Source organism: Rhea pennata, chromosome 5, assembly GCF_028389875.1.
Source record: "Rhea pennata isolate bPtePen1 chromosome 5, bPtePen1.pri, whole genome shotgun sequence".
NCBI lineage: Eukaryota > Metazoa > Chordata > Aves > Rheiformes > Rheidae > Rhea > Rhea pennata.
The window spans coordinates 42680580-42701518 of record NC_084667.1 but is presented as its reverse complement, the minus strand read 5'-3'; the positions used below and the strand labels follow the sequence as shown (position 1 = coordinate 42701518).

General features: G+C 56.3%; 4 protein-coding genes across 4 annotated transcripts; all 4 read right to left on the bottom strand.

The window, feature by feature from the left end:
- Positions 1-2122: 2122 nt before the first annotated feature.
- On the bottom strand, positions 2123-5108 carry LOC134140551 (interferon-induced transmembrane protein 5-like). Its single transcript, XM_062575888.1, has 2 exons — positions 3785-5108; positions 2123-2795 (listed from the first exon to the last, which is right to left on the bottom strand). The coding sequence occupies exons 1-2, from the start codon at positions 3968-3970 to the stop codon at positions 2577-2579; spliced, it is 405 nt and encodes a 134-aa protein (XP_062431872.1). The 5' UTR covers positions 3971-5108; the 3' UTR covers positions 2123-2576.
- A 792-nt stretch (positions 5109-5900) lies between these two features.
- Positions 5901-7853, bottom strand: LOC134140553 (dispanin subfamily A member 2b-like). The gene is made up of 2 exons (XM_062575890.1): positions 7566-7853; positions 5901-6421 (listed from the first exon to the last, which is right to left on the bottom strand). Exons 1-2 carry the CDS (start codon positions 7749-7751, stop codon positions 6269-6271), a joined length of 339 nt encoding a protein of 112 aa, XP_062431874.1. The 5' UTR covers positions 7752-7853; the 3' UTR covers positions 5901-6268.
- A 971-nt stretch (positions 7854-8824) lies between these two features.
- On the bottom strand, positions 8825-10707 carry LOC134140793 (interferon-induced transmembrane protein 1-like). Its single transcript, XM_062576368.1, has 3 exons — positions 10520-10707; positions 9495-9740; positions 8825-8986 (listed from the first exon to the last, which is right to left on the bottom strand). Exons 1-3 carry the CDS (start codon positions 10556-10558, stop codon positions 8825-8827), a joined length of 447 nt encoding a protein of 148 aa, XP_062432352.1. The 5' UTR covers positions 10559-10707.
- Positions 10708-12122: 1415 nt separating this feature from the next.
- On the bottom strand, positions 12123-13064 carry LOC134140552 (dispanin subfamily A member 2b-like). Its single transcript, XM_062575889.1, has 2 exons — positions 12815-13064; positions 12123-12698 (listed from the first exon to the last, which is right to left on the bottom strand). The coding sequence occupies exons 1-2, from the start codon at positions 13025-13027 to the stop codon at positions 12528-12530; spliced, it is 384 nt and encodes a 127-aa protein (XP_062431873.1). The 5' UTR covers positions 13028-13064; the 3' UTR covers positions 12123-12527.
- Positions 13065-20939: the final 7875 nt, after the last annotated feature.

Here is a 20939-nt window from a genome sequence, read left to right as displayed (position 1 = left end):
GTTACTATTAATGTTGTGTCAGATGAGAAATGAGTGCAAAGCTGTTCATCCTTTTACCTTGGAAAGCAAATCCACATAGTATATGTCCAATGTATATGTACAAACGTAGGGGCAATATAATCCAAAAGACCCAGCACCTAATTCTGTAACTTGCAGCAGTTTCTGCTGCTGCTTCCTCATTCCTCAGCATGGTTTTGGTCTCTCCCTGTTCCACCCGCCTACCTACCACATGCATTTTCTAGAGTGGACAAACACTAGAGTCAAACAAGGGAATTTCAAAGCCACTCGGGGCCTGACAAAACCCAGAATTCTCAAGTTGATCCTGAGGAGTTTATAAAAAGCCCTGTGGCTATTCCACACTGCAGGCAGCATGTGGGAATGTTTAGGGCAGGAGCAAAGAAAGTCCCCTGCCTTGTAATTATGCTGGCTCTGCATCAGACCCTGTCAAAAACTGCTGAACCACTAATTATCACTATTTCTGAGCAGCAGGGCAGGACAGAAACATAGCCCTTCATTCCCCCCACCCCTCCTCCAACGATAACAGGTCTCAGGCTACATATAGGTCTTGATGTTGATGAGAGGACTGGGAATAAACCCACTCTCTAAGTCAGTTTGCAGGTCCCATGCTGGTTGGTGGGGCAGCAGTGGGAGGAGAAGGAGAAGGAGGGATCCTCTTAGCTGAGTCTCCAAAACTTTGGCCAGCAGGACCGCACTATGTCCAGCTGAAGGGACAGTAAGAGGGTTGTAGAAGGATTGCAGCCTGCTGTTGTAGGTGGCTGAGAGGCAGAGCTGGTGTCTGCCAGGCGAAGGCAGCAGGCACACGTGAAGGTGCAGCCCCTTCCTTTTGCAGAGAGCTACAAAATACTCCCTTTCTTGCCTCAAATACCTTGGCAGAAGCTGTTATCCAAGGTGACTTTGGCCAAGTTCTGGGCCTGGCTCCTGGTAAGGAGCTGAGAGTAGGAGATGGGAGCGCTGTCCTTGGGTCAAGGGTAGCCTAACCCAGCCAGTCTGTGCCTAGGTCCAGCAGGACTTCCGCCCTTCGGGGTGTGAGCAGGCTCAGACTGCCTGCCCTCATCTTGCTGCAGGGGATGTCCAGTGAGAAATGCAGAACAGCTCCTATGAGCTATAAAAATACCCCTGCTTCTCTCCCAGTTGCCAGACTGTAACAGGGGAGGGGAAGAGAGGAACCCATTGCTTTGGAGCCAAACTTGCCAGCAGGCTCATCAGACCAAGAGGCTCCAGATGAACCAACGCCTCAGAGCTTGGTAGCTGAGCTTGCTTGCAGGGAATTGGTGACAGTTTGTCACAGGCTCGGGACATTGCTTTTCAAAGCCCCTCAGCCCAACCTTCCCAAATACATGGGCATGGAGAGGTGCCAAGCTTGTCTCTGAAAGCTGCCCGGTTCCTCTGGCAGCATGGAGTCATGTGGGATGGTTTCTAGAGCTAGGTTTCTTTGCAGGGCTTGCTGTGTTTTCCTGCCAGGCTAGAAAAGCAGCGAGAGCGCTGCCTTTGTGGTAGCCTGCCTGCTTGTTCCTTTTTCATGCCCAAGGAGAACAGAGGGAGAGCCAAACTGAGACAAGATTATGACCAAAGTATGGGGATATCTTCAGACCATCTTGGAGCAATGAGAAGAGTCCCTGTGCAGTCCTGATTCACGTGAGCTAAAAGGGGACATGCTGTATGTGCCAGCGTCCCCCATTACTCATGGTCACAGCAAGTTCAACACCTGCACCGTTGTCTGGGGACAACCTGGGGGGTTCCTGCTTTACTACAATGAGTTTATAGGTGTCAGCTCCACTTGGAGGGGATATTATCTTACTTTGCTAACTATGGTCCAACAGATGCTATTCCCTACTGGGCTGAGAAACTTCTCTCAGTTCTTCTTTCCCTTCTTCAGTCATGAATGGGAGCCCATGTTCCTCTCACACTCATGGCCTGTGGTTATTTTACACAGAATGTCCTTAAAAGTAATGTAGATTACTAAGTCTCCTCATAGTGAAGAGCATGAGCCAAGTGCAAATGTCATCTAAGCCTTTAGCATGCCCCTCTGCCCTACACACATACACACGCAGAAGACTTGCAATGTATGAAATTATTTAATGATTTAAATAGTAATCACCAAGGCTGGCTGGATGCTGTAGCCCACACAGTATAAAATGTTTTTTTTTTTTTAAAAAAAAAAGAAAAGAATAAAAGAAAAAAAATAGGATAAATGAAACTAACCCCACAAGAAGCAGGGCAGGAAGCTGGTGTCAAGCACCTAGGCACTGGGAGAGCTGGACCAGGCAAGGGGGAGGTGAGAGGCCAGTGGAGACTCAGCTGCGCAAAAGTCTGGGGGGTCTGTGAGGCTGTGCGGAAGTTGCCTCCACACCCCGCGTGCTGCTCTAAGGGCATGAAAGCTTGTGAAACGTTCTGGGGCCCTTGGACACTGCAGGAGGACTGTATGTGTGTGAGCCTTAGGGCTCTGGATGGCAGAGACAGGCAGCGGTATTAGTTGCTGGTTATGCTGGACCAGCGGTCTATTTGGGAGGCCACAAACAATGCGGAGGAGTCTCCGCAAACCCTTCACCTGCCAGTCACTTGTCATCATCATCGCTTGTGCTGAACTGGTAGCTGAAAAAGTCTATGGACTCCTGGGCGAGCTTTGAGAGGTGGATCACACCTGTGATGATGAGGGCGGTGAGCAGGAGTGGCAGCACCAGGCTTCCCACTGTGGCCAGGATGTTGTAGCATCTGGCCTTGGAGCTGAAGTGCCGAGCTGCTTCCACGTCTCCGGCCACCTTCTGGTCCCGTGCCTGCAACAGCCGAGATACGGGGTAACCAGCTGAACTGGAGGTAGCAAAAGCGACTGGGCAGTGGTAGCAAAACTACCTGTGGCCTCCCTCCCCTTCCTGCGGCTCTGGGAAGTCCACGTCCCTTCCCTGTCCTTACAGCCCCACTGAACCCAAGGTGCATCTGAGCAAATGGCCTTGACCTCCTTCTGGTCTCCCTACTTGCCACGTGGCTTCCAATGAGGCAGCGCCACGGTCTTGCACCCTGCAATTTAGTCCTCCTGGGTGTGCCAAGATCTCCACCGGCTCATGATGAACCAGCTTGGCTATGTGGACAGCCCTCAGCCAGCCTTTGCCTTATCTCTGCTTCTCACCCTCTTGTATTGTGCCTCTAGGGAAATGCTGCAGCGGAGCTGCAAGCGACCCAGGAGAGCTGGCTAGGCTCACAGAGAAAAGGATGGAGGCTCCAGACCTCCTTTTCCCCAGTCTCTCTGCCCCGGTTGAGTCCGACTGGACCCAATCCTGCCAGACGACAGGTTCCGTGGGGGAGTCAGGGAGGCATCCCTTTGCCTCCAATGCCTTCTGAGGAAAGCAGCTGGTCCTCGATGCTACATTGCTCCTCAGACAGCGGCAGCCCGGGGGTGGCAGGAAGGTGCAATTACATGGGGGCTTTCTCAGCCTCATTAACAGGTGACAGGAAGGGATGGGAGGACTTTACCAGGGAGTAGTGTCACCCACAAATGGCAGGGGGATGAGGTCTTCTTAAAGATGTTAGACTCTTTTTTCTAGTGCTCTGTACTCCAGCCCTCCCAGTCAGTCTGCATTCTGTATTTCCTCTCCATATCTCCTTGGGAAATCCTCCCTTCCATGGTGTCAGCAATTCAGAGCACAAGGAAGGCTCTCAGAAACACCAGGTAAGCCCAAACATGGATCTCTGATTCCCACTTGGGTCCTGGCTGTCTCTACCCTGTGGAGTGGCCTCCCTGGGGCAGGGCAGCACAGGGTTTCCTTACCTTGACAGAGAAGGCAAGAGCCACGAATCCAAGACAACAGAAGTTCATGTAGATGGTGTTGAAGATAGACCAAATCAGGTGGTCACGGGGCACCACAGAGGAGTTGATGGTGATGACAGTAGTAGAAGGGTCCCGCTTGTGGGATGTCACGGGCAGGTAATCCTCACGTGGGTAGGAGGTGTCCATGGTCACACAGAGGAGCAACCCTCAAGCTCTTTTGCACTAGCAGCCTGTCTAGGGGAGCAGGGCACGACAGTCCCTTTATATAAGCCCTGCCTCCAGCACAGGCTCATCTTCTCTATATATAAATCTGAGAAATTACAGCCCTCCATGGGCTGTGGTTATCAGAAATGCTTGGCTGGGAGCTAGAAATATAACTTGGTTTTGCAAGCCTACCTCCCTCCTGCAAGTATATAGGCAGTGGCTTTTTATATTCAGCATTCCTCCCAGAATGAGAGTCACAAACTGCTCTAGACTGCTTCCAGGACAGGGCTGGGCAGAGGGACAGCTCCTGCAGGAGAAGCTGAATGTCCAAGGAGTCAATAGGAGGGATCCATGGGAAAAGTTTAAACAAGTGATCAGCAGCTGCACAGCCAGGAGCATCCTTTCCTGCCTCTCCACCTGTTTGCTGGGGCTTTGCATTAGCCCTCATTGAAAGGTTGGCGCAGGTCTTTTATCTGGGCCATCAACGCACAAAATGGGTCTGGTACCCAGAGGAGCGGACACCAGACAGATCTTTCATGCCAGGCCTGCCAAGGAAATCACACCTTGCATGGTCCTGTCATGACCCCAGATCGAGACCTTCAGAGTGTGAAGATGCTGTTTGGCTTGGGCAACCTCGTGCTCACAGCAAGCCCAGACTGCGGGAGCAGAGCAATGTATTCAGCAACAAGGATTTCCCATCCATTAGCTAGTGGTGTTACCATGGAGAGGGCTTTGCGGCTTCTTGGCCAAGTGTTCATGATCACAGGAGCGTCTGGTCTTGGACACTGCCTTTTATTGTTGACAGAAATGTGCTTTCTCCTGCTGTTTGGAAACATCCGCTGCTGAGGAAGCGTTTGGCTCAGGTAGATGTGATGATTGCTGTTTGTACAGCACCTGGGCTGCCAGTGCTTGGGACTGCTAAGGACTGGTAAAAGTGCTACACCTTTTTTCCCTCAGAGAGAGCATTAAGTGGGAAGTTAACTCTAAAACAGCGAGGCGCTCCTTCTGGCAAAGCCCTATACAATTCCCTGGCGGTAGAAGGAGATGGGGCTTTGCAAGAAAAGCCCAAGGAGGTGTTTCTCTTTCTTTCTTTCTTTTTTTTTTTTTCTTTCTTTTTTTTTCTTTTTCTTTTTCTTTTTTTTTTTTTTTTTTTTTTGCCCTTCTGCCATCCTTAGGTCTTTAGGAAGAAGCTCTTCTCCCGGGCCAGGAGGAGAAGGAGAGGTACAGGCTGGCAGTGTGCTGCAGCAGGGAGGGGATGAAGGCAGAGGGCTGTGCAGTGGCCCAGGAGGCCAGGGCACTTTGCTAGCTGCAGCTGCCACATGCTGGCAGGAATGGGAAGAGTAGGTTGATAGTGGCCTGAGGGAGAAAAAGGCAGGCTGAGCCGGGAGCAGCCCTCCTGCCCTGGCGCAGAAGAGCTCTGCACTTGCAGCACCTCTCCCTGGAGGCACTCGAGGTCCCAGCTGGTGGTGGGGGCTCTCCTGCCAATGGCCTGGCCACCAGCATCGCTCTGGGGCTCATCCCAATGAGCAAGTGGTACCAGTGAGTGTGGAGCTAGGGCTGTGGGAAATGCTGCTCGTGAGCAGGTGAGCGAAACTTCAGGGCAAGTGCCCTGAATCCCTAAGTCTTGGAGGCTTTTGCATGCAGCACCTCCGCTTCTACCCCAACACGTCTTCCTTGCTTTGCCTGCAGGGGAAATGGCCCTGGAAAGTGTTCCCTGTTTATTAAAACCCCCTGTTCCCTGCTGGGGCCCTAGAACTGGCTGAAGCATTCAGGGGTAGTGGATAACAGGGTAAGGTGCTTCTCATCACTCCTAGGTCCCTCAGGGCCTCCCACAGGTCTCCCCCCCATGCCACAGCAGGTCTGTCCACGGGGCGTTGTCTTCCTCATGGGCTGTGAATAAAGCACCATGTGCCAGGCTTTGCAGGAAGCTTTATTTGTGACCTACAAATGCGTTGCGACTGGATTAAGTACCAGTGTGGCCAGGAGAACCTGTCACCTCCCTTCCAAGGTGCCCAAGCCACGAAGAACAGGATGCTGGAGGCAGTCACCTAGCCCGGCCCTTACAGTGGTGGGGCAGAGCAGCAGCTGTATCCAAACTCTTTGGTCCATCCTGGGATGTGGGCAGGAAGGAGGCAGCACCTTGCCTGAGCTCAGCCTCCCTCTCCCCCGTGTCGCGGAGGCAGCAGGGCCCTGGTACACCTCCGGGGAAGACAAGCCCCTTGCGTAGCAGCAGGAGGGCAGCAAGCGAGTCCAGTCCTTGAGGGAGCAAGCAGGGGCGCGTCAGGCCGCATAGCTCATCGTGACGACGATGAAGATGACGACCACAACCACAGTGACAACCAGCAGCAGCGAGCTGATGATGTTCAGCACCTTGGCCCGGGTGCCGTACCGGCGGGCACCCTCCAGGTCCCCCAACACCTTGCAGTCGCGGGCCTGCGAGGGCCAAGCGTAAAGGCTCAGCAGGAGAAGCCAGACCCTCGCCAAAGAGGCTGGGAATGCTGGAAGAGGCAGGAGGGCAGCAGGGGTCCAGCCCAACTTGGGTGGCCACCAGGTGGTGCTGGGGCCTCACAGACGCGCAGCCCTGGGTGAAGGGGGGGATTTGCCCTAGCCACAGCCCCACCAGGACTGGCACATGGGTACAGGGTGTGGGCTGTGTCGGGGGACTGGATTGGGGGTGCCAGGACAGGCTGTCATAGGGGCACAGGGATGTGGGGTCCCGGGTTGTGGGGGATCAGGACAGGCTGGGTTGGGGGGACTGGACCAGGGGATCAGGCTGGGCTGGCTCAGAGGGAGGGAACTGGGGGGCCTGGCTGGGCTAGTCTGGGGGACTAGATTGGGGGAGGTCTGGTCGGCAGGGGTCTGGGGCACAGGATCGGGGGGGTCCTGGTCAGATGGATCTGGAGGACTGGACTGGGGAGTCCTAGTCAGGCTGGCCCTGGGGGATCAAATCGAGGAGTCCTGGTTGGAGTGAGTCTGGAGGCCGGATCGGGGTCCCAGTCGGACCAGCTCTGGGTGTCCATTTGGGGAGTCCCAGTCAGGCCGGCTCTGGCAACCAGACAGGGGCTCCCAGCCAGGCTGAGCCTGGGGCGCTGGCCTGGAGGCTCCCAGCTAGGCCAGCTCTGGGAATTGGGGCCTCCCAGCCAGGCTGACTCTGAGGCACTGGACTGGGGGGTCCTGGCAGGGCCAGCTCTGGGGACTGGCTCAGGGAGTCCTGGCTGGGTGGGGGTCCTGGTAGGACCAGCTCTGGAGGACCTGACTGGCAGTCCCAGATGAGGCACTGACCTGGGGGCTCCTGGCCAGGCTGGGTCTGAGGGCTGGCTCGGGGACTGACTTGGGGCTCCTGGCCAGTCTGAGGCACCAGGCTGGGGGGATCCTGGTCAGGCCTGCCCTGGGGCACTGGACTGGGGGGTTCTGGTGGGCCCAGCTCTGAGAATTGGATCAGTGACTCCCAGTTGAGCTGAGTTAGCGGCACCAGATTGGGGGTCCCAGTTGGGCCAGTCCTAGGCACCAGCTTGGGGGTCCTGGGGGTTCTTGCTCACGGGCTGGTGCCGGTGCGGGTGGCAGGGCCATGACTCACCTTGATGGAGAGAATGAGGGCAGGAAAGCAGAGGCAGCCCAGGTAGGCAAAGCCGTGGCCCAGCAGCACGTTGAAGAGGGACCAGAGGATGAAGTCGCGGGGCTGCCTGCCGGGGCCGGCGGCGTGGGGCGGCCCCTGCTCGGGGGGCTGCAGCGGGATGCACACGTCTGCCTGCTGGGGCTGCATGGCCACGCCGCGGAGCTGAGCTGCCGCTGGCCGGAGAGCAGTCACAGCGAGGAAATGAAACCCGGCCCGCCTGGGCCGGGGGGGACAGCGGGGGCGGCCCTGCGCCGCCCTCAGCTCCCGCGGAGCCCCTCCAGCGCAGGCTCAGGAGCCCCCCGCGGCGGCCCGGGGTGGTGCAGGAGAGGCAAAGCTTTCGGGGCACCCGGGCCCCTCGGGGCCTCTGCTTCACCCGCCGCCGCGGCCCCCGGCGTTTTGCCCCTGCTGGCATGCCGCCAGCCAGCAGCTGCACCCTTTCCTTGCAGCTGGCACCGGCTGAATTAGAGCCACGTGAGCCCTGCGCCCACCGGTGACGGTGGTGGACACCTGTGTGGCCCCCGGGCGCAGTTTGGGGGCTGAAGTGTGCGACGGAGCAGCCCGCTGTGTCCCGCGGTGGCTGCTCTGGAGGCGGGCACACGTGCTGCGGGGTGGAGAGGGGAGAGAAGGCAGCTCTGCTTTCGGGGAGCTGCCCGGGGGCTCCTCGCAGGCTGCCGCGACGAAAGCACCGAGCAAGGGGGGGGATGCCCCTCATTTCGCCACTGAGCCCCGAGGAACTTCCCTAATTCCCCCTGCCGGGTCCCAGGGGACCCCCCAGCTCCCTGCTGAGCCCTGGTTCCTCTGCAGGTGCTGTAAAGCCTCGTGGACCGTCCGCAGCGCGTGTGCACATCTGGGGTTTCCAAACTGGAGCCCGGGGGTTCGTTTAGCTGACGTCTCCCGCGTGGCGTCCCCGCCGTCCGAGCCTCGCTCACCCCTGCCTCCCCACTCGCCCACGCCGCGGTGCGTCCTCCTCAGCCCCTTGAGGCAGGGGTGCTCTGGGGAGACGATGCCTCCCAAAACGCGGGAGCGCGGTGTTTCCCGGATGGGACCAAAAGCGCTTTATTCGGCAGTGGCTTGCCTCCAGCACGTAACCCGCTTGGGCCGGCGGGCGCGGCGAAGGGACGCCAGCGGGCAGAGCAGCAGGTCTGAGCCGAGCGGGACGGAGGCGGCGGAGCGGCGTCGCCCCTTCCTTGGCAGGACGGCTGGGCGCCGCGGCCGGAGGCCTACGTGATGTAGTGCAGTGACGAGACGTACAGGAACAGCAGCACCAGCGTGACGATGATGAGCAGGACGCCGAGGACGAACGCTGCGATGTTCAGGTACATGGCCGTCTTCCCGTATTTTCCTGCAAGCAAGGGTTGCCGGGCAATTTTTTCATCTCTGGCCTGTGGAGAGGAGGAGGAGGGAGCAGGGAGCAAGATGAGAAGGTCCCGAGGGGTCTGCCGGAGCTGAATGGGACTAGAAAACCTGTGTTTTGCTCTCCCTGGCCGGGACCTGCTTGCAGCCGGAGCAGCGCGCGCAGCAGCGTTCAGGCTGTTTCTTAACGGCCTGTTAAAAGCCATTAAAATTGGCAACGCTCTGCCCAGTCCGCCTGCGGAGCGAGGCGGCGAAGCCGGGGCATTCCCAGAGGACGGTGGAGGCTTGGAAGGAAGCGAGGGAGGAGAGTGATCCCGATCCGGGCGCACCTGCGTGGGGAACGCCCCGGCCAAGGGGCGGCCGGGGCAGCAGGCGCGCGGCGCTCCCCGTGCCGCCTCCCCGCCGCCCTTCGCTCTTCAGGCCGGGCTGCGCTTTCGGTGGGCTGTGGTGGAGTTAGCGCCCGTGGGGAGAGCCGAAACGCGCCGGGCTCCAACCTGCCCGTCCCCGGGGGCCCGCCGCCCCTCCGTTCCCTCTCACCTTGATGGAGAAGACGAGCGCTATGAAGCCCAGGCACAGAGGGTTGCAGCAGAACAAGGTGTTGAAGTAGGACCAGAGCACAAAGTCCCGCGGCTCCCGCCTGAGGCCGGGGGCCTCCACCCGGCCGAAAGCGGTGGCCATGGGGCAAGGGGGGGCCGCCTCGTAGCGGCCCGGGGGCGGCACGTTGATGCTGACGGTGTGAGGATAGCTCTCCATGGCGGTGAGCCGCTGGGCGCCCGGGGCCACCTAGTTATAGGCAAGAGGAGGGTTTGCCGGGGTGGGGCCTCAGGGATGCCGGGTGCCGGGGGACAGTGGGGACGGTCCCCACCCACCGGGCCATGGCCGCCGAGCGCGCAGGGTGCAAAGGGCGGCGGCGCCTCGCCGGCGGCGCGGGGTGCTGCGCCGGGGGCCTGCGGCTGTCGCCCGGCGGGGCCGGCCTTCGGGAGGCAGCTGCGTAGCGCCCCGGCGCTTCGGCTGCCCCGGCCTCGCCGGCGCGAGAAGGAGCAACCTGCTCGGCGCGGCACCGTTTTGGCGCACAAGAAGAGGGCTGCGCTGATGGGAACGGCCCCAAAGTCTTGCCTCCCGCCAAGCCCCGGCACTGCGAGGCTTTCGCCTTCGGGGTACGAGCACAGTGGGGATTTCCTCCGCTTTGCCACTTAGAGCCACCACGCAGAGTATCAGCGGCATTAGGAAGCCCCGAGTGCCAGCCGCTGTTTTTTCTTTTTTTTTTTTTTTTCCTGGTTTCCCAGTGTGGGGAAAAACAAGAGGCTAAAGGAGAGGCCAGGAGCCGCGCGGGGCACGGCCTGCTCGCGCTGCACCCCTCCGGCCCCTGGGAAGGAAAAGGTGGGATCCGCAGAGGCGGGCGGCTGCGGGAGACGTCCGGCGGGGGGGATGGCCAGCTCATTTCCTATTACTGCCCCAGTGATTTTCCTGGCGCAAGGATCACGGCGGTCACACGTTTTGAGAGTTTGTGTGTGGTTTTGTAGGTTTTTTCTTTTTTCCTTTTTTTTTTCTTTCTGCTTTACCTCCAACTTCTGTTGCCAGGTGCTTTGGCTGCAGAGCATGGATCAGAAAAGCGATTTGGGACAGCATGAGCCGCAGGAGGGAGGGAAAACCAAGGGAAGCGAGCATGACGCGCGTGCCACCCGTATGAGCAGAGGGAGTTTTGGGAAGCGAATCGCACTTTCCAGCCAGTGCAGGGGAACAAGCTCCTGCCCCCGGCGCCGGTGGTTGAAGCCGAGGCTGTACAGCGTGAAACAAATCCAAGCTCTGGCGCTTTCCTGGGGAGAAAAAAAAAAAAGGCCCAGAAAAACCAAGAAAGCCTCAGATTTGCTGCCGCTCGGCAGAGTGAGGGAGGTTGGTTTTGCCCAGGGGTGATGGCGAGGGTATTGGTCACCTGCCATTTTTGCGTGCTCAACCCCGTGCGTTTTTTCTGGCCATCCTGGAAGTTTGGTTTTAGGCTCGGAGGTTGTGGCATCTACCGTTTTTCGGTGCTGAGTCCACACATTTTCTAAGCAGAGAGGGTGTCATATCCAAATGGCCAGCGATAAAAGAAGTTATGCGATCCGGGGAGTTGGAGGAGGAGAAGTATTCGCGGAGAGGGGGGACGCGGGTGCGGGCGAGCCTGCAATCCTGAACCCGGCCTGAGTTCAGCCAAAAAAAGTTGTGTAATGGGATAGGGCTGTTGTCAGTGGTGTAATGAGGAAGTTGTGCCAAAACCCTGAAAGATCAGGGTGATGTTTTCAAGCAAGGGTTTGATGACCTTTTAAAATGCTTTTCAGCTCTGTGAGCTAGATGGGAACATTTAATCAAATTTCCTGCTCCAGGGCATGCGTTGACTGCCTGATAACCAGGCAGCCAATTAAAGAGGCTGTTCACAACTGGGGGGCACGTGCCTGCGCTTTTACGGGAAGAAGAGTGGGAATTACGGGATAAATGATTCACCAGGCGGGGGACTCTGCAACAAATAACGGCTGCATTTCCTGGGAAGGATTTCTGACAGCTTACTCATGAGCGCTGATTCTTGGCAGGACGCTCAGTTCTTGGGGGGAAAAAAAAGGAGAAAAGAGAAAAAGACCTCACAGCCGCTCTCCCGGGAGCCGTGGTGGGCGGCTGCCTTTGCTCTTTTCTGGCCGCAGCCCTTGAGAAAGCGAGTGAGGTTCGAGCAGGGGGCTGAACCCAGGTACCAACGGCAGAGCGCGGCAAGGACATCCCAGCACCAGCCTCCCAGCCAGAATCCTTTAACCCTGGCTCTTCTGGCACCTCTTCCTAAAGCAATCGGGCACCTTTGGGTGAGGCTGTGCCGTCCTCATCTTCCTCTTGCCTCTGCGGGCCTCCCTCATCCTCCACCGCCCGCCCCAAAGACGTGCCCCTTGCAAGGGCTGTGCTCCCACCGCTCTGCCTCCCCAAACACAGCTGCCCCTCTGCAGCCCCCCCAGCGGCGCCCAGGCTCCTCCGCCAAACCCTCGCAGGTGCCTGGGTCCCACAGTCCCGAGCAGCCCTTGCACCACTCGGTGTGTTTTGGCAGGGAGAGGGGAGGGATGATTTCCCAGCTGCGGAGTGGGGTGGGGGCTCTGCCATGCTGGTCCCAGACTGTCGCTGTGGAAAAAAGACAAGGTGTGAAGAAAATGTGAAATAAATGTTTATTGGAAGAGCACATTTTCACAGAACAGGGCGCCTTTCCTCCTCAGGACTAGTCTTCCAGGCACTTTGTGCTTCTGCAACCTCCCTACACACACACACAAACCACGGCCAAGCTGCAAGCAGAAAAGCAGGCTTTTCTCCCCATCACTATAGCGCTGCTCCTCGGGTGCCCGTCTGCCGCCAGCGAGGGGGTGCCCCCCAGTGAGGCGAGCTGGAGGACAGACGGACAGAGCGGGAAGCGGGCCAGGGGCCAAGGCCCGGCGCAGGCTGACCGCCGCGGGGAGATGGGGCTGGCAGGGGCCCAAAGAGGATGCTCCGCCGGCGTGGAGAGGAAGGCGAGCGCAGGCTGCCGGCGCGGGGCTGGATGTGGCCGAGGAAGCCGAGCTTGCTCTACTTGTGGCAGTACCAGCTCGCCACCGTGATGGTGCCCGTGGCCAGGAGGATGACGACGAGGACGAAGACCAAGCTGCTCAGCAGCAGGGCCATGATGTTGAGGCACTTGGCGGTGGAGCTGTAGCTGAGAGCCCCACTGTAGTCGCCGAGGGCTTTGCGGTCCCTGGACTGGAGTGGGAGAAACAGCAGCAGGGGTCAGTGCTGGGGGGGGGGGGCCTGGGCAGGCAGCGAGCCCCGGGCCCCGCTGCGCCCCCGGCCCTCCCCGCCCCGGCGGCGGCTCCCACCTTGATGGAGAAGACGAGGGCCATGAAGCCGAGGCAGCAGAAGTTCATGTAGAGGCTGCTGCAGAGCGACCAGGCGAGGTGGTCGCGGAGCGGCGGCTCGGGCGGCGCCACCTGCACCACGGTGACGCCTCGCGACAGCGCCTCCATGTCGTGGCCCTCCTTGAGCGGCTCGTAGGGCGGCAGCGCCGGGCCCAGGCAGCGCCCGCCGTCCATGCCGCGCCGCGACTGCCGCCCACGCCGCCGCGGGGCCGGGGCCGGGGGAGGAGGAGGAGGAGGAGCCCGGCGCCACTGCCCCCCGCCCCGGCCGGGGTTTCCTTTCCTAGCGGGCGCCGGGGGCCGCCCCGCCTGCCCGCGCAGGGGGGAGGGGGCGCCCCGCGTGGGGCCGCCCCGCGTGGGGCCGCGCTGGCCGGGAGCGGCTCTGCCCCGCGGGGCGCTCGGCGGGGGGCTCTGCTCTGCGGGGCGCTGCGCTGGCCACGGGGCTCTGCTCAGCATCGGGCTCCGCGTGGGGCTCCGCTTCGCGTGGGGCTCTGCTTCGGGTGGGGCTCAGCACGAGGCTCTGCTCGGTGTGGGGCTCTCTGTGGGGCTTTGCTCCGCGTGGGGCTCAGCACGAGGCTCTGCTCGGCATGGGGCTCTGCTCCATCTGGGGCTCTGCTCCATGTGGGGCTCAGCACGAGGCTCTGCTTGGTGTGGGGCTCTGTGTGGGGCTTTGCTCCGCGTGGGGCTCAGCACGAGGCTCTGCTCGGCGTGGGGCTCTTCGTGGGTCTTTGCTTCTTGTGAGGCTCTGCTTGGTGTGGGGCTCTGCTCCGCGCGGGGCTCAGCATGAGGCTCTGCTCAGCGGGGGGCTCTGTGCGCGGCTCTGCTCAGCGTGGGGCTCCATGTGAGGCTCTGCTCTGCATGGGGCTCCGCTCCGCGTGGGGCTCAGCGCGAGGCTCTGCTCCGTGTGGGGCTCTGCTTGGCGTGGGGCTCTGCTCTGTGTGGGGCTCAGCACGAGGCTCTGCTCATCATGGGGCTCTGCGTGGGTCTTTGCTCCGTGTGGGGCTCTGCTCTGTGTGGGGCTCAGCACGAGGCTCTGCTCATCATGGGGCTCTGCGTGGGTCTTTGCTCCGTGTGAGGCTCTGCTCGGTGTGGGGCTCAGCTCTGTGTGGGGCTCAGCACGAGGCTCTGCTTGGCATGGGGCTCTTCGTGGGGCTTTGCTTCGTGTGGGGCTCTGCTCTTCATGGTGCTCCGCTCCGCGTGGGGCTCAGCACGAGGCTCTGCTCGGTGTGGAGCTCCGTGTGGGGCTCTGCTCCGTGTGGGGCTGTGCATGGGGCTTTGTTCCGTGTGGGGCTCTGTGTGGGGCTTTGCTCCGTGTGGGGCTCTGCTCGGCGTGGGGCCTAGTGCATAGCTCTGCTGCACGTGGGGCTCAGCACGGAGCCCTGCTCAGCGTGGGCTTGGTTCAGTGGGGGCCTCTACTGTATGCGGGGCTCTACTGCACGTGGGGCTCGGTGCGGGGCTCTGCTCGATGTGGGGCCCACCCCAGTCAGCGCGGGGCTCGGCAGCGGGTGCCGGGGCGGGAATTCCGGCTGCCGCCTGCGCCCCTCCGCAGCCCCGGGAGCAGCGTCGCGGTGGGCCGCTTCCTTCCTCCGCTTCCCGCGGCCTCCCGGGGGGCAGCGCTCCGAGCGCGGCCGCCTGCGAGGCGCTGGGGCCCGCGGCGCCCGGGAGGCTCGCGGCGCCGGGGGAGGCGCGCTGCAGTTTCGTTTCTGGGGACTGGCGTCGCCTTGGAAAGCTGCCAGCCCCTGCCCCGGCCCCTCGGCCGGACGCGTGTGCCGGGGCGGCCGGGGCGGGGGGGAGGTCTCTTTCCCCTCCCGTGGGGCCGGGAGGCGCCAGCAAGGCTTTCAGGATGACAAGGCTCTGCTTCTGGACTGTTACAGAAAATTATGCTCGCTGGCCCCCCAACGGGACCCAACCCTAGGTTCCCGCTGAGACGGAAGCTCAAAGCTGAATCAGAGCAAGTGCAGTCAAGCAATCAAGCACCTCAAGCTGGGTGTCTCCGAAGAGGAACCTCGTCTGAACAAACCCCCGCGTAATTACACCCGGCCAGGCGAGGATCCATGCCGTAGTTCTGAACCAATCATCATATCAGAGTTCAGTTCTTCCAGCTCCCGTTATTACGTCCTTCGCTCCTTCCCATGGTTTCTAGGTGTGTTCTCGCCTTCTTACCTCGCTTCTGCATAGATGTCGACGGATCTTCTACTCCCTGAGTTTGTCAGAACCAATCTTTGTGGTTGCTTCTTTCCTGCATAGTTCTCTGACTCTTCCTTACGTTGTCCTCTGGAATCAGTCTTGCAGTTCTGTTGTTTCCTTCTTCTGCGTCCTAAGTTGCAGCTTACCTTCGTGCTGGTGTTCATTAATGCTAAACTGCTTATTTCTCTCTATTGTCCCCCCTTCTTTTTGTTTTGGGGGCATACCTGCCTATTTAAATGGTCTAAACTATTCCCCTGTTAAAGCTCACCTATATCCTTGTATGGAGCATATTGTCATATTTTGCAGATGTTCTTGTACACAAGTTAAAGCACAACAAACAATTATAATTAGAATCGGCATGAGGATTTGTATTAATGTGCTCCATATGCTGCTTATCCAAGAAATTAGGCCCCATTTAGAAAATATTCTTTCCAGCCCATCACCCATAGTCTGATCCTGAGAGATTTCTTGGAATAAATGAGTTTTGCTCCTATATCCTATTTATATCTGTTTTTACATGTTGTTCCTTGTCTACGTGTTCACAACAGCTATGATTTATCAGGGCACATACCTCTCCTCGGGAGTCTAACAAAATCTCTGGAGCTAACCTGTTTTCCATAGTTATATTTGCTATTTGATTCATTTCAGCCTGTAGTCCTTCTAGCATACCTGCAGTGGCATTTCTTAGGATTTCTAAACTTGCTGATATGTTTACTATAGCACTCTCTAACCCTGCTACTCCTAAGAAAGGGAATAACGCCCAGACAAAGGAGAGGAGTCCTGCAGGACCTTCCGCCAGTAGGTTATTAGTGTGCTTCATGCATGGATTAGCCAAGAGAGTTTGGGTCTTTAACCACCTTTGAAGTTTCAAGTGTTCCTGGACAGTTGTTGAAATAAGATATTGATTTAGCAAGGGTTGATGGCAAGGTTCAGTTGGTTATTTACTGCATGGAGGACAGGGTCAGATGAAAGGTCAAGGAGACCCTCCTGTTGAGCCGTGAGGTTCAGAGTGGACCCTCATGCTTTCCAAACTCCTTCTCAGAGGAGTCTGGGTGTGGCTGGATCTAAACTTAGTCCTAGACTTGGTCAACAGTTTGTGTCTAAAAGATTCTGTGCACAATCAATCTGAGATGCAACTTAGAAAAGTGTGCAAAGTTTCAGAGTGCTGTTAGTAACTTACTGAGATTTTTTTTGTGGGTAAGGGATCTCTCAGCCTGGAGGAGTAACCTTGAGAGGCATCCCTACTCAAGGGGAGATCCTGCCGTGCAGCCACTTGCTGTGCAGGCGAGCTCAATGGGCTTTGGGCTGTCCCCTATTTATGGGGTAAGATGATTGATTCATAGTCATAATTGCATATCAGCCATATTTTAGTTGGTGCATGCTCAATTAGCCCCTGCTTCTGTGTTGTTTACAGAGAGGTTAGGTTAGGAGAAGGGGGAAGAGTACATGGAAGGTGAAAGGAGCACATTGCCACACTCCACCTCATGACTATAGTCAAGACATCTTATTTTTTGCAAAGTGATGGTACAGTCACCTCTTGCCTCTGTGCCTCTATGTATATTGATAATTGATGCTCTTACAGGTCCATGGCAAGCAAACAGTTTTGGCATAAAGTATTGCTATTAATTGTGTACTAATTTATTCGTCTGGGGTGGTTGAATTTGGGTTATTAATCATGTAACAAACCCTTATATATAATATGATTGTAACAGACACAATAATGTTAGACTTAGTAAAATCGCAACTGGATGAAGCATGAGATTGGAAATTCTATTGCTGTCTGTGACTCTTTTCACAACATGGTGTATTTCTTCTGCATCATGATGAACCACAATTAGAATTTTTTATCTGTTGTTTTGAGTGTGTTCCAGCAGTTGACACAGGTCATCCTCTTGTAGCAGTTTTTCCACTAATGTAAGAATCATTCTGATGGGGGTAGGCAATAAGTCTCAATTTAATGTATAATTAGATTGTAACAATTGATGATATGCAACAGGAGCTCAGAGGGTTGTGATCAGTGGTGCAGAGTCTAGCTGGAGGCCTGTAGCTAGTGGTGTCCCCCAGGGCTCAGTGCTGGAGCCAGTCTTGTTCAGCTTACTTACTCATTAATGCCCTGGATGAAGGCACAGAGTGCCGCCTCCGCAAGTTTGCTGATGATACCAAGCTGGGAGGAGTGGCTGACACACCTGAGGGCTGTGTTGCCATTCAGAGAGACCTGGACAGGCTGGAGAGTCGGGCGCAGAGGAACCTCCTGAGGTTCAACAAGGGCAAGTGCAGGGTCCTGCACCTAGGGAGGAATAACCCCATGCACCAGTACAGGCTGGGGGCTGACCTTCTGGAAAGCAGCTCTGCAGAGAAGGACCTGGGAGTGCTGGTGGATGACAAGTAGACCATGAGCCAGCAATGTGCCCTTGTGGCCAGGAAGGCCAATGGTGTCCTGGGGTGCATTAGGAAGAATGTTGCCAGCAGGTCGAGGGAGGTGATCCTGCCCCTCTACTCAGCCCTGGGGAGGCCTCATCTCGAGTACTGTGTCCACTTCTGGGCTCCCCAGTGCAAGAGAGACATGGAGCTACTGGAGAGAGTCCAGCGTAGGGCTAGGAGGATGACCAGAGCACTGGAGCATCTGCCGTATGAGGAACGGCTGCGAGAGCTGGGCCTGTTTAGCCTGGAGAAGAGAAGACTGAGAGAGGACCTTATCAGTGTTTATAAATACCTTAAGGAGGGGTGTCAAGAGGATGTGGCCGGACTCTCTTCAGTGGTGGCAAGCTATAGGACAAGAGGCAATGGGAACAAACTGAAACCCAGGCAGTTCCACCTGAATATAAGGAAAAACTTCTCTACTGCGAGAGTGACAGAGCACTGGAACAGGTTGCCTGGAGAGGTTGTGGAGTCTCCTTCTCTGGAGATATTCAAAACCCACCTCGATGCAACCCTGTCTAACATGCTCTAGGTGACTCTGTTTGAACAGGGGGGTTGGACTAGATGATCTCCAAAGGTCCCTTCCAACCTTAACCATTCTGTGGTTCTGTGAGGAGCTGAATAATTAAAGTTGCATCCCATAATTTCACTAAATACAAATATTTGAATGATTCCTTGTATCTATAGTAATGTTATCTATGAATATAAAGTCACAAAGTGTTCTCATACAAATACATAATTTTTCAAGATATACAAGTACACTTTCAGGGGTTTCATCAGGATGTATTTCAAAATGACGAACATTTTGTTCAGTATCAAGACAAATGTCTTGGGGTTTGATGGTATTCTTTTCACAGATAAATCCTTCTTGTTCCTGTACAGCACATGTGTTAGCATCAACAGTTTGCCATTTGTTTCCTTTTCATTGGGCCCACACTCTTATGTTCTAACGGACAGAGTATTGCTCCGTTGTGGTTTAATCCCAGCGCAATGACCGGCTTTATGGTGTGTGCCGAAGCATTGCGTAGTGGTAAGACAGAAGCTCTAGCCTTACTGTTGATGAGGTCATAAGTAAGATCGACTAAATACTGTCAAGATTGGAATTTCTTTTCAAATTTAGTTGCATTATCCCAAATTACCTTTCAAATTTCAGTGGGTAAGGTGCCTTCTTCACCTTCTGTTATAATTGCTGCTACTGTAGATTGCACCCACAGTTGAGCCTGGATACAATAGCTCAAGCTCTAGCTTGGATACAAGCTAGAGAAACATTATATTAGGCTACACTGAGTGCGTTTACAATTAACTGATGGGTTCTTTCATTAATTCTTTCCATTGAGGCACTGTATCGGATAAGAGCCACTGGTTAGTTCCCAATGCTGATAGAGAAGACTACAATGGATGTTCTAATTCGAGCAAATCATTTGTTGTGCTGCTTAGTTTATTTATTCCCTCCCAGGTGAAAACAAACTTCTCTTTATCTTCCTTCTTCAAGGAAATCATAACGAACATCTCTTTTACACCTAGTGCCACTATCCATGGGTGTGCCGCTGCTTGTAATGTAGCTGTTAAATTTGCAATATTTGGTATGGCAGCTGTTGGTGGGGCTGTATTAGCATCAGGCACCGATAATTGTCAAATACCACCTCCAATCTGGTTTCCAAACTGGCCATGCAGGTTAGTTTTATGGGAAGTGGGTTCTGGAGACAATTTGTCGTTTCTCCAAATCAGCTATGACTTCAGAAATTCCATTTTGTGCAGCAGCAAGAATTAATTAATTAGTGCTAAACTGCTTATTTCTCTCTACACAGACATTTGTCCCATGCGGGGCAGGGCTGTGGGGCACACTTGGACCCCTTCTTGCGCACTTTGGAGGCAGCAGCAGCGAGATCCCAGGTGCCAGAGTTTGCACTGTTCAGGAGTGTCCTGTAAATCAGATCCCCCGCAACCCTCCTTCGACTCTGCTTTTGGACAGGGGTGTACCCTGAGACTGGGCAGGGCGTGCTGCCGCAGTTCTAAAAGGAAAGCATGGATTTTCAGCTGAGGCAGATGGGGCATCTTTAGACTGCCCCCATGCACGTCTTTAGAGCAACACCGATGTATTCATCTTTGGCTCGACACTGCTATGTGCAAGCTGCAGCTCTGCCGTAACGTTTCCAGCTCTTGTTAAGAAGCAAAATGCTTCCACTGACAAACCCACACAGCGTTTTGGGTAGCTGTCCCTCTGGGATGGTTCAGATCGCTTCTCTCTCTTTTTTTTTTTTTTTTTTTTTTTTTTTTTTCTTTTTTCCTAGAAATCTTGTCAAGGCAGAACAGAGTGTCTTGCTGCTCCAAGTGGCTGCTGGGGATCGGGCAGACAGGATATCAATTAAATTGCTATTAGCATGCATGCAGCGAGCCAAGTGCTACCCTGCTGCAAGTGCCTGCACTGCTTGCATGCAATAAATGGATGTATTGTGGCACTCAGGCCGGCGTCTGCCCCAGAAATCCCTGCTGCAGGGGAGAATTTTATTTTTTGGTCTGGGCAAATCTGATTGGAGCACAGGTTGAAGTGCCTGTCCTGTCCTGTGCTGTCACCTCAGATAACACTGTCCTTATCGCAGGAGAGGAAGGACAAAGTGTGCTGTGCATATGGAAAAAAAGCTCTCGGTCTGCTGTAAGGACCTGGTGCCTGGGCCATGGGGCAGAGTTTACCCTGCGGCCAGGCTTTACAAAAGCCCCATGATACTTTCTGGGCAGTTCAGTGTCCCTGAGGACGTGGTCCCAGCTGGGGTCCCAGAAGCTTTGCAATACAATACAAAGCCTGAAATTTGCTCTCTGGACAAAGACACTCAATGGGATGTCAAAAGAGCTGGCTCCCTGGCTTCTTCGCTTTCCCCCCGGTTTCAGGAAAGGTGCAAAATGTGAGGATCATCTTCCTTGTGAGGCTAGTCTTGCCTAAGCAAGGGTTTGCAAAGAGGCTGCATATGGGCCCGTCTTCCTCGGCTGGGTGAACATCTCACCCCTTGCAGAGATTTCCAGCCCGAGGGATCCCCCTGCCTCCCTGCCTCCTCTTCAGGGAAGCCCCACAGCATGCTCAGCGATGAGGAGGAGGGCAAACGGGAGATGCCGAAACCCCAGGGCCAGGCAGGATGGCTGCATCTGAGCTTACAACTCACCCCCGGCCTTCCCGGCCCAGGAGGTGGCAAGCATCACGACGGGACACGTGTGGGTTAACGCCGAGCTGCTTTCGAGATGTGCTTCACCCAGTAAAACATTAAAACATCACTAATGACAAACAGGCTTTGCTGGAAGAGCCTCAGGGGTGGACTCCAAGGAAGGCTCCCCCCTCTCCTCCCCTCTCCAGCATATTTCCCGGCAACATGGTTGGACTTCCAGGGCCATGGCTTTCAGCTCAACGCTGGACCCCTCGGGAGGGAGGGAGGAGTGTTTGCTGAAGGTAAAATGGAGAGATTTCCATTTTTTTGCCGGCGATTTGGACCACCAC

Bases quoted from the DNA above. Each gene is read 5' to 3' on its own strand.
- LOC134140551 (XM_062575888.1), bottom strand. From the start codon at position 3,970: ATGGACACCTCCTACCCACGTGAGGATTACCTGCCCGTGACATCCCAC. The intron at 2,796-3,784 runs GTAAGGAAACCC...CGGCTGTTGCAG, and splicing joins CTCTTGCCTTCTCTGTCAAG to GCACGGGACCAGAAGGTGGC.
- LOC134140553 (XM_062575890.1), bottom strand. From the start codon at position 7,751: ATGCAGCCCCAGCAGGCAGACGTGTGCATCCCGCTGCAGCCCCCCGAG. The intron at 6,422-7,565 runs GTGAGTCATGGC...TGGCCCTCGCAG, and splicing joins CCCTCATTCTCTCCATCAAG to GCCCGCGACTGCAAGGTGTT.
- LOC134140793 (XM_062576368.1), bottom strand. From the start codon at position 10,558: ATGCTCTGCAGCCAAAGCACCTGGCAACAGAAGTTGGAG. The intron at 9,741-10,519 runs GTAAAGCAGAAA...GCCTATAACTAG, and splicing joins CCTGGCAACAGAAGTTGGAG to GTGGCCCCGGGCGCCCAGCG. The intron at 8,987-9,494 runs GTGAGAGGGAAC...TCCTCTCCACAG, and splicing joins CGCTCGTCTTCTCCATCAAG to GCCAGAGATGAAAAAATTGC.
- LOC134140552 (XM_062575889.1), bottom strand. From the start codon at position 13,027: ATGGACGGCGGGCGCTGCCTGGGCCCGGCGCTGCCGCCCTACGAGCCG. The intron at 12,699-12,814 runs GTGGGAGCCGCC...CTCCCACTCCAG, and splicing joins CCCTCGTCTTCTCCATCAAG to TCCAGGGACCGCAAAGCCCT.